Source organism: Pelobates fuscus, chromosome 1, assembly GCF_036172605.1.
Source record: "Pelobates fuscus isolate aPelFus1 chromosome 1, aPelFus1.pri, whole genome shotgun sequence".
NCBI classification, from domain to species: Eukaryota; Metazoa; Chordata; class Amphibia; order Anura; family Pelobatidae; genus Pelobates; species Pelobates fuscus.
Genome location: NC_086317.1, coordinates 340,654,222 through 340,670,033, shown reverse-complemented (window position 1 = coordinate 340,670,033; position 15,812 = coordinate 340,654,222). Strand labels below are relative to the sequence as shown.

General features: G+C 42.1%; 1 protein-coding gene across 1 annotated transcript in view; it reads right to left on the bottom strand.

The window, feature by feature from the left end:
* The window catches only part of ABCC4 (ATP binding cassette subfamily C member 4 (PEL blood group)), a 263,208-nt gene that overhangs the window by 199,082 nt on the left and 48,314 nt on the right, over positions 1-15,812 (bottom strand). The window contains exons 3-5 of the mRNA XM_063425748.1: positions 11,884-12,004; positions 6,556-6,777; positions 5,741-5,830 (exon numbers count right to left, since the gene is read on the bottom strand). Coding sequence (XP_063281818.1) covers positions 5,741-5,830; positions 6,556-6,777; positions 11,884-12,004 — 433 coding nt within the window. The remainder of the gene's footprint in view (positions 1-5,740; positions 5,831-6,555; positions 6,778-11,883; positions 12,005-15,812) is intronic.

Here is a 15,812-nt window from a genome sequence, read left to right as displayed (position 1 = left end):
GTCATCTGCTTTGGGTCAATTTCATGAATAAGTCCAGGGTGCTCTTCTATTCACTTTTTTTTTATTATTAATATTATTATTATTCTATGCTTATAAATACACTCCCTAAGCAAAGTAAATAACGTTTGCACAGATGGAACCACTTACGTTATCAAGCTTGTCTTAATCTGTCTGCTCTGGACTCACAGTTTTGGGGTTCAAATAGACTTATCTAGTTAAAACATTTGCAAGAGAGTGGAAAAGCACCCTTCAGGGAGGTTCTACAGCAATGGTTTAACCATTTTACTCTAAACTTCATCTAGCAGTGCACCCAAACCTGTAAATATGAACCTTTTATTGTCCTCTCTCTCATATGTAAAGTTTGATCAGCATTTGCCATCAAGTCTGCCTCAATCTGCTTACTCTAAATTCCCCTATAAAGAGTTCTAATCAACACACGGGTTGAGGGGTGTGAGGAAGTGAGGAAACGCTCCTTTAAATGGGGTTCTATGGCATTGCTGAAGTTATATTTCTCTAAATTTAATATCGCTATGCTATTATACAGGTAAATACAAACCCTCTAAAGGAGAAAGGGTGGGGGAAAAAAACCACTTTTTTCCTTTCTTTCACCTGCTTAATTATCCAGACTTGTATTATCTGATAAACAATAGTACTTTGTTTTCTCTGTGTTACATTATATGGTTGTTATCTCCATGGAGCACAACCCTCCTTTTCCATGGCCGAGTTAGACTATGGTCAACCCCAATTTTCCAGGCAAACATGAGTCCAGGAACTAGTTTTTTTAATATACTTTCTTTTGTTCTACATGTATTTCTTCACCTCCCCTTTCTTTCCCCTTCTTATTCTCCCAGACACAACGCATTACTTAAGGGGACGTGTAACAACAAGCCGGAGCAATTAATTCATGAAACCACTTACACCTCTGTATTGAACAGTTTTTGATCCACTCTCATAACCATCAAGATTATTTATTTGTCTTAATTCCACACAAAAGATTAAGTTCCAGGAAATGCATTTATCTCAACCTCGATCCTTGTCTTATACAGATAAGAATTGTGATAGGGAGTATGCCTCCAATTGCCTTTGCAAACATAATGAGGTTGCAATTCTGCAGATGGGTAGGGATGCTACATCTTGGTGTCTAGATCTTCAGGATCCCAAAATATGCATTTATTCAATCTATATGGTCCTAACTTTCCTGATGCAGGTTTATGGGAAGAGATAGAAGACCTAGTTCAGCCCTTACCGAAGGATTTTATATTAATTTGTGGTAATTGCAATGCAGTCTGATGTCCAGCAGCAGTCAGAAGCTCCAGACCAGGTATGCTACAATCTCAAGGTCGCGATGGACAAGTTAAATTATCCGCAAATTCATAGACTCATGCGATCTGATAGACAATGAGATGGCACAGAATATTGTGAGATAGGTTTTTCGTTCTATTTGGCCCCACGTGGTACATATTCCAGAATAGACTTTCTTAGCTAACTGTAAATTGATCACAACAGAATCGACATTAATAGTACAACATGGTTTGATCACGCTGACATAGCAATATATTTGCACAGCCTTGATCAGGATCCAAGACGGTCGTGGTGCCGTAACATTTCCTTGTTACACGATACAGAAGTCTAGACAGATATTTCAAGCACTAACCCATTTCTTTAATGCTGCTGACATAGATAAAGCAACAGTAGCACTAATAAGTATTACTGCCGATACTGCAGTAATAAGAGGGTTATTAAGTAAAATAGCATCCCATAACAAAAAGAAAAAGAACGAGACAATGTTCTCCTTCCAGAAAACCCTAATAAAAATAGAAGCTCAACATAAGGCAGCCACGTCTGCCAAGACATTGATGGAACTGAGAGAGATTAACGCACAGATCACACGTCTTCTTTTAGATGAGGTGGCATAGCAGATGAAATAGTCTAGACTTTTTTTTATGAAAAAGCAAATAGAATAGATACTCCCTTGGCTCACTGCCTCCACCCTAGACAACGATTTAAGCCGATTACTGTGGTTCTATCTACCCGAGGTTCTCTAGTACCCTCTCTGGAGGATATATACCAATCTTTCAGGAATTTCTACTCACACCCATACAACCATACCAAGAACAAATCTGGGTAAGAAATTAATTTTTAATTAGTTCAAACTCCCTCCATTTCCGGGAAAGCTTATGGAGTTTTTGGAGGTTGAGATCACAAAAGATGAGTTCTTCTAAGCAAGCTTAGCCCTTAAAAGGTAGCCTGATCTGGAAGGGTTATAGCAGAAGCTACTATAAAACCTTTAGTGAGATGCTGGTAACTCATATGCTAAAAGGTTTTTAACATTGCCCAACAGACCGGCTCCCTTCCTTCAGACATGACCCTCACTAACATCGTCCTTCTCCCAAAAGGAGACCAAGATCCAATGACAGTGGGAAACTAAATGTCTATATCCTTGATTAATGTAGATACAAAGATACTATCAAAGGTATTGGCTGAACGACTAACATAAATCCTTCCTACCTTGATCCACCCTGACAAGGTGAGATTTATTCCAAATAGACAGTTATATTAAAATGCATGATGGGTGATTGATCCAGTATGGAAGGCCAAAACTTGTAATATGCCTTCTATGCTCCTTTCGCTGGATGCAGATGAGGCATTTGATAGGGCCATAATTATTCGGCCTATTGGACCATTTTGGATTTCCTGCTAACTTCATCATGATTATAAGGGCATTACACTCCAGTTTGCATGCCCTGCTTTAAATTCTGAGTACCCAACAAATATAATTTTGGATCTCCAACGAGACCAGACAGGGTTGTTCCCTTTCTTTGATGCTCCACCTCTGGAAAGACGGGTGGATTTGATAGCCGGATTGTTGGCTCTTTTTACATGTGGCTTGACAAATCCCAGGCAGCTACATCCATACAAACTGTCCAGCAAATCTTAATTCACTGTATATTTGGGAAAGGGAGAGATCTCGGTATGACTTGACATGCAGTCATTCTTCCCTGACTCCAGTCTTACGGAATCAACAATTTACAACAGGTTGGAGGCCAAAATATTTTAGAAAAATAGAAGTGGCAGGGATACAAATACATGCTCATTGATGTACAGATGGGTCATTCATCAGTTTTGATGAGCTAAAACGGGATTATCCATTGACCACAAAAGATTTCTTTAGATACATTCAGATCAGGAATTTTACTCACTCCCTGTGGATTAAAGCCCTGCATCCTTTTGTGCTGGTGCCTATGTGGTCATAGGGGCATTTATCTCCATATGAAGAAGCAGTGCCAAAAAGAGCAAACATTTGAAAGGAGCTAGCTTTATTACAGAGACCTTTTTATTTTAATCCTTGGTCGTTCCTGCATTACCCCCAATGAGGGTCTTAAGTCATGCACAAAAACTCAATATAATAACTTTGGCAGCTAGAGCAGCACTGGTGGCTGTGTGGCTTAGAGTTGAGGTCCCCTCCATTCGGGAGACTATAAGGAAAGTGGAAGAAAACATATTAAATGGTAAATTAACATCCTAAACTTTTTTCATAAGATATTGGATCCCAGGACAGATTACAGAGTACATAGGCAATGAGTTTGGACTAGAGTGTATGGATTGAGTTATGCATCGTGGCATAACCACCTCCCCCCCATTTCCCTTTTGTTTTGTTTCGTACATGCAGGTCCGGCGCGTCCATAAGGTGGCTCAGACAGCCACCTTAGGAAGCCAGAGCATGGGGGGGGGGGGGGGCGCAAAAATCAGAATCTTCTGCCTCTGGCTGGGGACACGGATTTATCAAATTACCTGTCTCCCTGTCTCCCAGCCACTGCCCCCCTCCCACAGACCCATGCCCATAGCCTCACTACAGCCCCTCTCACCCAACTGCAACCCATATCACCCACACCACAGCCCATTTCCCAAATTGTAGCCATCAACCTACTTCAGCCCCTATCCCCCCAATTACAGCCCATACCCTACACTACAGCCCCATTTTCCCCCACTACAGCCCCTAGCCCCCTACTACATCCCTTAACTTTTCAATTACAGCCACTACAATCCACTATTAGTGCCAATCCCGAGATTAGGCTCTGGATCCACCCTTGCTCTGCATGCCTGTAACTCTATGACTATAAGCCTGTGTATGAATGTCTTTGTACGGCTGTGTTTGTATGACAGTCTCTGAATCTCTCTGTGTGTGGCACGCAAAAAAATTGGGGGAAGACACACAAAGGGGCTGGGGCTAAAAGTTATAACAATGTGTACCTTGTTGTAGAGGAGAGCTAGTCCTAGCAGGGACTCTCATCTGCTGGTTACTCCAAGATGTACTCAGGAACAAGTAACTTACTCCAAGGGAACAGCCAAATCCTGCAAAGTAATCCAAGAATCTCCCAACACCTCCCCAGCAACTGGACGACACTCAGCTCTGGGGGTATAACTGATTTTAATGAAGCCACAGCTGGCATTTTATGAGAATCCCCATGCAAGGGGTTTCCAAATACATATTGCAGGGGCATTCCCCACTTGACCCAAGAGTAGGCTGAATCAAAGTACACAATATAATTACATTACCTCTCAAGTCCAGGACGTGTTAAATCATTTAACATGCCAAAGTATGCATTTCCCCATAAAGTACCCCCTCAAGTACTATATCCCCGGATAGCTTGGGTCTGAGCACCCAAGATATACCTGAAAAGCGTTCAGATCTCACGAACATTGCCAAAACGCCACCGGGGTATAGTTTAGACCGACTGCACACGAGGCGCCTGCCCAAAACAGTTCCATGAAAATAGGCCGTGCGGTTGGTCTCTTTTGGGACTACGAAATACATACAATGACTGTTCGTGCGTCCGCATGAATAACTGGTTCGGGAGGTTGCTCCCCCTGAATGCCTCTCTGTTTGTATGATTTTCCCCAAAGGTAACAGAAGGTGGAAGTCCCAGTGGTGTTCGCGTCGTTGAGTGGCCGATTTAGGTCCATGCATTCGACGACCGAACACCGCTGTCTCTGTTCGTGTTCCAAAATGGCCACCACCATGTGTTCATCCAGCCGACCGCTTGGAATGTTCACGTAGTTGCGGTTTGTGGAGGTGTGAATGGTGTTAATAAGCACACTCCACATCTGGGTGGCCTGCTGTTCGGTAGTTTGTTCGGTTGTCGACCAGAACTGTGGGAACAACTTAAAGGAACAGAATTGAACGAACGGCCAGGCGAAACAGGGGGAAAACATGGATTTTCAATAAGAGAGGAATATGCCTCACACATTGACTGCAAGCCCCAGATATAGGGGATAACGGGGAGGGGGGAAATTGGCACAGACAGCCCAGAGCAGGTATAAGGGTACTGTAGCAAGGTCCATTCCACTACACTTTAATTTTGTGAAAAAGTTTCTTAAATCAATAAATAAAATAAATAAATACGAGTGTTTAAAAGAGACATAGGAGGAGGCACTGTCAGAGTACTATGAGTTTTGTTTCTTCCAGAATGTGAGATGAACCTCAGTTGTTCTGATGTCTACAGACCTAATATATAAGGCAGCCAAACAATTATATACAAAAATAACTCGGAAGTTAAAGGACGTCCACAACTACAATACACTATAAAGCATTATTTGCTGTAGTGGGGTATTTTAAATAGCAGCTTAATTGGAGATAACAATTACACCAGTCAAGAGTAACCCTAATGGTATCGGCTGTGTGCTATACGAATACATTATTTATTATATAAAATATATAAGTAAAAAAATTAAATATAACCTGGTCAAACTTATTAACGTCATTTGATAGGAGATTTACGATTTGTCCTGTGGTTGTTTGTCCCAAAGCAGTATTACTAAGACGAAGTGCCTAAAATATAGAAGAAAGCTATGTAATAAATGAAACAATTACAAAAAGTTTATCAAAAGAATTACTAATAAGCTTCTATGAAACACAGATTAAGTAATCAGTTAAGGTATTATAAGTTCATCTGCACTTAAAAAAGTGACTGTAATATGTTCTGATGCACCTGATCTGAAAGTGACTGTCTAAAAATATGTGTTATTGACAAATCACTTTAAATGCAATTGTAAACTCAAGTATTTTTTCAATTATGTATTTTATTGAATAGGCACTACTCAAAAAAGCAGATATCAAAATGCTTTCATTTCATCACTTTATGTTGTCAAACCGGCACAACCTAACAACGTACATTGTCATTGATTCTTGGGTAACACAGTCGGGAAAGTCATGCCTTGACAAACCTTTGCTTTTATTTTATATACTTAATGGAAGCCATATTACAATATATGTGGGTTGAGGATGCATGATATTGCATGTATACAACAGTGGGCAATAAAAAAATGCCTTAAAATCTTCAAGGCAAGAAATCCCTAAGGGTAGTAATCTAGCCATGGTGAAACAATAACCCCCATGAACCTTTAAATGGACAATGAAAAAAGATGATCACATTGGATTTAAAAAAAAAAAAAAAAGTGGCGGCTGTGCTTTAAGAGAAACTAAAAAGTGGAACTACAAATGGTTGATAATGCAAAACATGAGTCATAGTTTTTCCACAGTATAGTCTTACTTACCTTCTTATAAATCATATGACACATTGCTACTCGAAGCTTCATACCAGCTCGGAGAACATGATAGAAGTAGAGATGATGTAAGACAGCAAAAAGAAGGGTGCAAACAGACAAAGCAGCAGCATTGATATAGGCATCAGCCAGGTCGGCTTCACTAGGATCATTGCTCTCAAAGTAACTCACAACATTTCCCAGGAATATTGGCTGGATCACTTTAACGCTTTCCTTGGGGAAAAAAAAAGTCAGTTTACAAAATGAAAGCTCACTGATAAGAGCAACTAAGATAAATAATACATAATTGTGTCTGTCTCCTAGAAAATAAAACAAATGAATAAAAACATCACATGAAAAAATAGTTATTTATTTATAAAATATTTTACCAGGAAAGATACATTGAGATTTCTCTTGTTTTCATGTATGTCCTGGGTCCTCAATACATTGCATTGATACAATAGGGTACAATAAAATACAAAAACAATATTAATACACAATATATACAGAATTTAACATAGAACAGGTAGGAAATATATAATCAACCATGACACGTGCATTCTGTTTTGAGGTATGTAGAGAGGGATCTCTTAAAGAATTTTTGGCCTGGGGAAGGTTTGAAAGTGTGCGGGAGGTCGTTCCATAATTGCAGCACTCTGTAGGAAAAGAAGGATCGGGCCGCTTCTTTTTGTATTGGGGTAGACTAAATACAGTGCTGGTACTGGATCAGCGGTTATAGGAGGTGGAACAGCCAGGGAGAGAATTCTGCTCAGGTAGGGATGGAACTTCCGAGAAAAGCTCTTATACACAAGGCTGGAAAGATGAAGTCTGGATTCCAGTGACAACCAGTTTGGTTCTTTTAGCATGTCACAATGGTGGGTCCTGTAATTACATTGTAGCACAAAGCGGCAGAACGGGTTATACAATGTATTGAGTTTATTAAGGTGGGTTTGCGGTGAAGGTGCATATACTACATCCCCATAATCAATGATTGGCATCAGCATTTGCTGTACAATCTGTTTCTCTACTGTGGGACTTAGGCAGGATTTGTTTCTGTACAGGGCACCTAGTTTTGGATAAAGTTTAGATGCAAATTTTTCTATGTGGAGGCCAAAATGAAGGCAAATACATTTAACTGCCCAATCACATGACATATGCCTCAATTTTTATTTTATTTTTGGATAAGCTTTTCCAAGGATTTCCTATTTTTCGATCAACTTTTAAAATAATGTAATATTGTGAAAACATTTATAATGTTTTGATATTTTCTATATTATTGTATGTGACATTTTTGATATTGTAGTATTTTGAATTTTTTTTTTTAAGTTTATCCTAAAATAATCAGTCATTTGGAAACCGTATCTTAAAATGTTGAATTGAGGCCTTAGTGGCTAAACATAATGTGCCGGGAAAATCCAACAGCTTTATAAGAACAATACAGACACTAGTGGTTGTGAGCGATGTGGAGATTGAGATTACAATTAAATGGTCTGTCTGTGTCATTTTAGGTGAGTGGCCCATGACTAAAATCAACAATCTTACATGATCTCAACAATGTAAACACTGCCTTTTCTCTGAAAAGTCAGATTTGTCCAGAATGTGCACACTCAATATGGATAAGCAGAATGGAACTGAGAATTCTGACTGACAGCCATATCAGTCTTGATTTTACAGTTGAAGCATTCTTTATAATTTATAAGTTATTGAAATTATAAGTCACTCTCTAAAAACATTACATGAGTACAAAATATCAAATATCAGATCATAGTCCTTTCACTACAGACAAGACACATCCTGAAAAATAGGATCTATCAAACACCAACAATTTAAAGGAATACAATAGTCATCTAAACAACTTTCACTGCTCAATTCACTGCCATTTAGGAGTTCGATTGTACAGATTTCCACTCTTGTACAGATTTCCACTCTCGTAAAGGAATCACAGTTGGAAAGGTCATAGCTTTTTTTTTTTAGTTACAAAATAATTACCGTATATACTCGAGTATAAGCCGAGTTTTTCAGCCCATTTTTTGGGCTGAAAAACCCCAACTCGGCTTATACTCGAGTCAAGGTCTGTATTATGGCAATTTGCATTGCCATAATACAGACTGGGGGGAGAGGGGGGCTGGCAGAGCTGTACTTACCTGTTCTGCAGCTCCTGTCAGCTCTCTCCTCCTCTGCGCCGTCCGGTCAGCACCTCGGTCAGCTCCCAGTGTAAATCTCGCGAGAGCCGCGGCTCTCGCGAGACTTACACTGGGAGCTGACAGAAGAGCAGAACGGACGGCGCAGAGGAGGAAAGAGCTGACAGGAGCTGCAGAACAGGTAAGTACAGCTCTGCCAGCCCCCCTCTCCCCCCCACTGAACTGCCACTGGACCACCAGGGAAGGAGAGCCCCCCTCCCTGCCATATATCAAGCAGGGAGGGGGGACGAAAAAAAAATATATAAATAAAATAAGAAATAATAAAAAAATAATAATAATAAAATAAAAATTAATAATAACAAAAAAAAGGGGTATAAGGACCACTATGGGAGAGGGGGGGGGGTATAAGGACCACTATGGGAGGGAGGGGGGTATAAGGACCACTATGGGAGGGAGGGGGGGGATAAGGACCACTATGGGAGGGAGGGGGGGGGATAAGGACCACAATGGGAGGGAGGGGGGTATAAGGACCACTATTGGAGGGAGGGAGGGGGGTATAAGGACCACTATTGGAGGGAGGGGGGTATAAGGACCACTATGGGAGGGAGGGGGGGGATAAGGACCACTATGGGAGGGAGGGGGGGGGGGGATAAGGACCACAATGGGAGGGAGGGAGGGGGGTATAAGGACCACTATTGGAGGGAGGGGGGTATAAGGACCACTATTGGAGGGAGGGGGGTATAAGGACCACTATGGGAGGGAGGGGGGGTATAAGGACCACTATGGGAGGGGGTGGGATAAGGACCACTATGGGAGGGAGGGGGGTATAAGGACCACTATGGGAGGGAGGGGGGGGATAAGGACCACTATGGGAGGGAGGGGGGGATAAGGACCACTATGGGAGGGAGGGGGGGGGTATAAGGACCACTATGGGAGGGAGGGGGGTATAAGGACCACTATGGGAGGGAGGGGGGGGATAAGGACCACTATGGGAGGGAGGGGGGGGCTAAGGACCACTATGGGAGGGAGGGGGGGGCTAAGGACCACTATGGGAGGGAGGGGGGTATAAGGACCACTATGGGAGGGAGGGGGGGGATAAGGACCACTATGGGAGGGAGGGGGGGGGATAAGGACCACTATTGGAGGGAGGGGGGGGATAAGGACCACTATGGGAGGGAGGGGGGGGATAAGGACCACTATGGGAGGGAGGGGGGTATAAGGACCACTATGGGAGGGAGGGGGGCTAAGGACCACTATGGGAGGGAGGGGGGGATAAGGACCACTATGGGAGGGAGGGGGGGGCTAAGGACCACTATGGGAGGGAGGGGGGGGATAAGGACCACTATGGGAGGGAGGGGGGGCTAAGGACCACTATGGGAGGGAGGGGGGGGCTAAGGACCACTATGGGAGGGAGGGGGGTATAAGGACCACTATGGGAGGGAGGGGGGGATAAGGACCACTATGGGAGGGAGGGGGGGGGTATAAGGACCACTATGGGAGGGAGGGGGGGGATAAGGACCACTATGGGAGGGAGGGGGGGGATAAGGACCACTATGGGAGGGAGGGGGGGTATAAGGACCACTATGGGAGGGAGGGGGGCTAAGGACCACTATGGGAGGGAGGGGGGGATAAGGACCACTATGGGAGGGAGGGGGGGGCTAAGGACCACTATGGGAGGGAGGGGGGGGATAAGGACCACACTGGGAGGGAGGGGGGGTATAAGGACCACTATGGGAGGGGGTGGGATAAGGACCACTATGGGAGGGAGGGGGGTATAAGGACCACTATGGGAGGGAGGGGGGGGTATATGGACCACTATGGGAGGGATGGGGGGATAAGGACCACTATGGGAGGGAGGGGGGATAAGGACCACTATGGGAGGGAGGGGGGATAAGGACCACTATGGGAGGGAGGGGGGGATAAGGACCACTATGGGAGGGAGGGGGGTATAAGGACCACTATGGGAGGGAGGGGGGGGATAAGGACCACTATGGGAGGGAGGGGGGGATAAGGACCACTATGGGAGGGAGGGGGGGGATAAGGACCACTATGGGAGGGAGGGGGGTATAAGGACCACTATGGGAGGGAGGGGGGGGGGATAAGGACCACTATGGGAGGGAGGGGGGGGGATAAGGACCACTATTGGAGGGAGGGGGGTATAAGGACCACTATGGGAGGGAGGGGGGGTATAAGGACCACTATGGGAGGGGGTGGGATAAGGACCACTATGGGAGGGAGGGGGGTATAAGGACCACTATGGGAGGGAGGGGGGGGGTATATGGACCACTATGGGAGGGATGGGGGGGGGATAAGGAACACTATGGGAGGGATGGGGGGGATAAGGAACACTATGGGAGGGAGAAGGGGGATAAGGACCACTATGAGAGGGAGGGGGTGGGATAAGGACCACTAGGGGAGGGGAGGGTAAGGACCACTAGGGGAGGGGTGAGTCAGGACCACTGGGGGGGGGGTGAAGGAACACGGGGGTGGGGAGGTAAGGACCACTGAGGGAGGAGGAGGGGAAGTCAGGACATATGGGGGGGGGAGGGGGCGGCAAAATGTTTTTTGCCTACGGCGGCAAATATCCTTGCACCGGCCCTGCACACACTGCATTCACACACTGCACTCATACACACACACACTGCACTCATACACACACGCTGCACTCATACGCACACACATACGCACACACTGCATTCATTATACACACACTGTAAATAAATATTCAATTAATATATTTTTTTTAGGATCTAATTTTATTTAGAAATTTACCAGTAGCTGCTGCATTTCCCACCCTAGTCTTATACTCGAGTCAATACGTTTTCCCAGTTTTTTGGGATAAAATTAGGGGCCTCGGCTTATATTCGGGTCGGCTTATACTCGAGTATATACGGTATATGAACAATTCCAAAAACATGTTTCTTCTTCTAAGTAACCCTTTAAAACACTACTCCAGGAACAAGGTGGGTGGAGGAGGGTTAACCGTAAACAAAGGTTTAAAGATGGCATCCAATTACTCCAAGGCTTCCGGATAGAAGCCTCGGAACTTCAGAAGATGTGTAGGGGCAGAGCAGTAGGTCACCATCTTTGTTGAATAATTCATCAATGTTTGAGATCCTTTAATAATAGAAAGAAGTAATAGTAGTTTCAACAATACTATTACAAAGAATAAGATATAAATATCAAATTATTTTTTTACCTCAATAAATGTAAAAAATCCCAAAATTGAATAGGCTTTCCAGTAGCAGCGAATGATGGCTTTGGTTAGATGTGGTGCACGTGATTCTCTCTGAGCTTTTTGTAATTCTTCATTCCAGTAACTAAAATGAAATATAAAACAGAAGATATAATGCATACAAAATAATTTAATACTGACAGAGCCTACTATAGCTAACACAACAAACAGTTATCGGGTTGTTTTGTTTGAGAGGTTTGTTACTCGCACAATGTCTGACTTCAGATACTATGTTTCCTCTGCAAACTATTATTTTGTTGGTATGTGCTGATTCCAATAAAAATATATTTAACACATTTTAATACTGTTTAACTTTTTAAAACCCAGATATCGACTTTTACAAAGTGTGTAATATACATACATTCAGAAATTAGGGATTAGGCTACTACACATCAAACTGTAACTAACACTGACTCTTTGCCATGGCATAGGAGTGGTGCTGTCTAATCAACAATGGTAACGAGCTTTATTAATTCATAAAGGTCTTACTATATGTGCCTTTTCATTTTTATTTTTTTTCACAGTTCAGTAGATATTTATTTAAGTTTTTGTTTGGTGAAATATGACAAAAATAGCTTACAAAATTTAGTCGTGCTTTTTGTAGCCCTTGCGAGTCCTCACTTCATCCCCAGCTCAGAATTTCTCTGCGTACTAGGGAATTAACCAGTCAGAAGCTTCTATTCTGGAACCATGAGCACCCACACACGCCACAGATTTCAAATACATCTCAATGAGCTGTAGTAAAGCGGCACAATAGTTCAGCTAGGCCCTGCTTAGCCAACGGAAGAAAATAACCTCCCCGGCAGTCTGTTTGACAGCTGGGGAGTGACACAGAAGAGCCCAGTTATAAAAGTGACAATTTCAATCAAAATCAGCAGTTTTACAAAACAAATCCAGCTGCCAGACAAGCTGAAGTAGTTTATGTTTTTCGACTGTTTCTTTAACTGAGCCCAGCCAGCAGATCTATTTCCCTAGAGTTGGTGTTGACTACACTAGGCAAACAGCAGGTGTGACAATTATAGCAGCATTTTATTGCTGTCTGCAGATATAGTCAGTAATAATTGAAAGGCAAAAAGAACATCAGACTTTAGAATATCATAAGAGGTCTGAGAGACAAATAAAAATAAATCCAATAAAAAAAAAGCCCCACTGAAACAGCTTACCCATCACTCATACACGATTAATAGTGATACATCTATGCTACTGTTATTTAAAAAGAAAAAATCACTAAGTCTTCATTGCAGCATCTCTAGCCATCAAGAAAGGTGACAAACACATTTATTTTTGGCATCATCAGTACTTACAAAACCAATACTTTATTTTACTATTGGAACATAAACGTGGGGGGAGCACTGCCCCACTTCCCTTGTGGACTGGCCTCCATTATATATATAGATTTGTAAAACCACTCACATTCTTGCATTCAAACACATTGACACTGCATGGGAATATGCCCCTACATTCATCCTTTACCTGCTAGCCAAATTCTCACTATTTACACCTATGGACCTTCCATGTAAATACAACACCTCACAAAATATACTCTTGCATTCACACATATACCGATCCTCCACAAAAATGCTATATAGCACTACAAAAAAACAAAAAAAAAAAAAAAAAAAAAATAGACTTCCAGTGAAAGATGAAAAACTGTGACCTTGGATTTAATGAGCACAAACTCAGGCAATAACAGGGTTAATCACTGAAGCAATAATTCAAAATCAAATTACATTTTTTGTTCAAAGTAGCCAAACTTAAAAGACACTAATCTCATTGAAGTTGTCTGGATGCAGTGTCCTTGTCCCCTTAGTCCTGCAATGTAAAAACACTGCAGTTTTAGAGAAACTGTAACTTTTACATTGCAGGCTGAAAAATGCCTCTAGTGGCGGTCTACTAGAAAGCCACAAAAAAGTCACTGCTTGCAGTTTTACTGAGGCCAATGATGCTGGACTTCTATACGGATTGTATGAGGACGTCCAGCATCTGGAATATCCCTTTAGGAAAGCACTGATTCAGTGCTTTGCTGTGGGAAAAGCAAAATGCTGCGCATGCGCATTAGGTTGCCAAAACATAACTTCGGAGGAGTAGCCAACCCAGAGTCAAGGGACATCAGCGCTGGAATCAGGCAAGTTGAAAAAGGGTTAATAACCCTTTATTTGCTGCCAGAGGGGGGCACAAGGGAGAGGGGTGCAGGGAGGCACTATAGTGTTAGGAATACAGTTTTGTATTCCTAACACCATTGTGTACTTTTAAATCATAGTAGAATCCTATTATTTTTCTAATTTTGCTGTTTTGGCCTTAAAACCTGAAATTCACTTTATTATTATTATTTTTTATTGCCATTTGAATTCACTTTGAATTCTCAAGTACGTAAATAACTCTGTAACTGGTACAGCAAGTCAAAAAATGCTCACACGCACACAGTGCCTACCAAGAAATTTTGCTGCTTCCTGCATGATATGGCAGAAGAGAGAATTTTAGTGCTGTGGGTGATCATATGTTACCTATTGTTGTTAGCTCAATCCAAAGCCAAGTAAAACTACTAAAAATGCTGCTTCCCTAATGTATGTTGCAAAGAATAACTAAAATAAGGACATAATAATTTGAAAAGTACTCACAATGCAATGGATGTATAAATATATGGATGATCTGGTGCAAATAAACTGTGTACCAACAAAAATTCAGAAAAATGAAAAATGAGGAATGTATTGCACTCTTGAGAATTTCCAAAGTAATGAAAAGCGATAATCTGTTTAAGTTGCTCATTTATTGTGGAAAAAGATAATAGAAATGCACCAAGCAGTAAACAAAATAATGTACAGTGAAAATAAATGCAAATGCAGGCACAATAAATAACAGGGGGAGCGGGACACCACTGAGTAAGAATCTACGCATTTCACGTCTAACAGGAGACTGACATTGTTGAAGAAGATGAGTCTCCTGACATGACATGAAACGCGTACTTTCTTGCTCAGTGGTGTCCTACCCTAATTATTGCATTATACATTATTGTGTTTAGTGCCTGCTGCATTTCTGTTATCTTTTACCACAAACAAAAACTACAAGGATTACCCTTGTTAATTACTTTGAAGAGTCTCAAGAGTAGAATACATTCCTCATGTTTCATTCACTGAATACTTACTGTTAGAACTGTGTGAATTGATATCACTGTATAAGTATAAAACACAAGAAATACAATAGGTACAAAAGTAATAAAAAAAAAAAAGAACACTTATCAACAGTAAAGAAACAGCCTCCCTCAGTTCACCTCCCAAGTAGTGGTCTTAACAAGCCATAGAAATATAAAAACACACGTGGGATTCAACTCCTATATCTAAAGGAAAAATTAATAAACAGAACATAGTTTAAAACTATTAAACAATAAAGAGCACATGAGGTTTTAGATTGCACTCACAAGATGTTTGAATTAGAAGCGCTCCAAAGGTGCCTCCCCCAAAGTAGATGGGGGGCTAATAATCCTTCTCAGGATCAGGTATCACCATAATTCAGGAACCAAAAACAGGACTCCAAAAGGTAGATGGGCATATAAAATATGGTTTCTTTGGCAAAACAGTATAAATATCGGTCTTACGCGTTTCGTCCCAGCATTGGGCCTTCCTCAGAGACCAAATTATGAATAAAAGCAGTGAAAATTACAATGCTCCCAAATGCAGCCTAATCCCACCCTGCCATGAGTCCCTTTCAATAGGTCTAGTGACTAGTCCCTCAAGTTCATTGGTGCTCTAGTGGGTGTCTTTTCTTCCTAATCCCATTGGGGGGTCCACTCTCCACTTCACCTGTAAGTCGGTATGTTGTAACGAGCATCTCCTCTTTTTTTCCTTCAAATATATCAGCTGAATCCCACATGTGTTTGTATATTTTTATCACTGTAT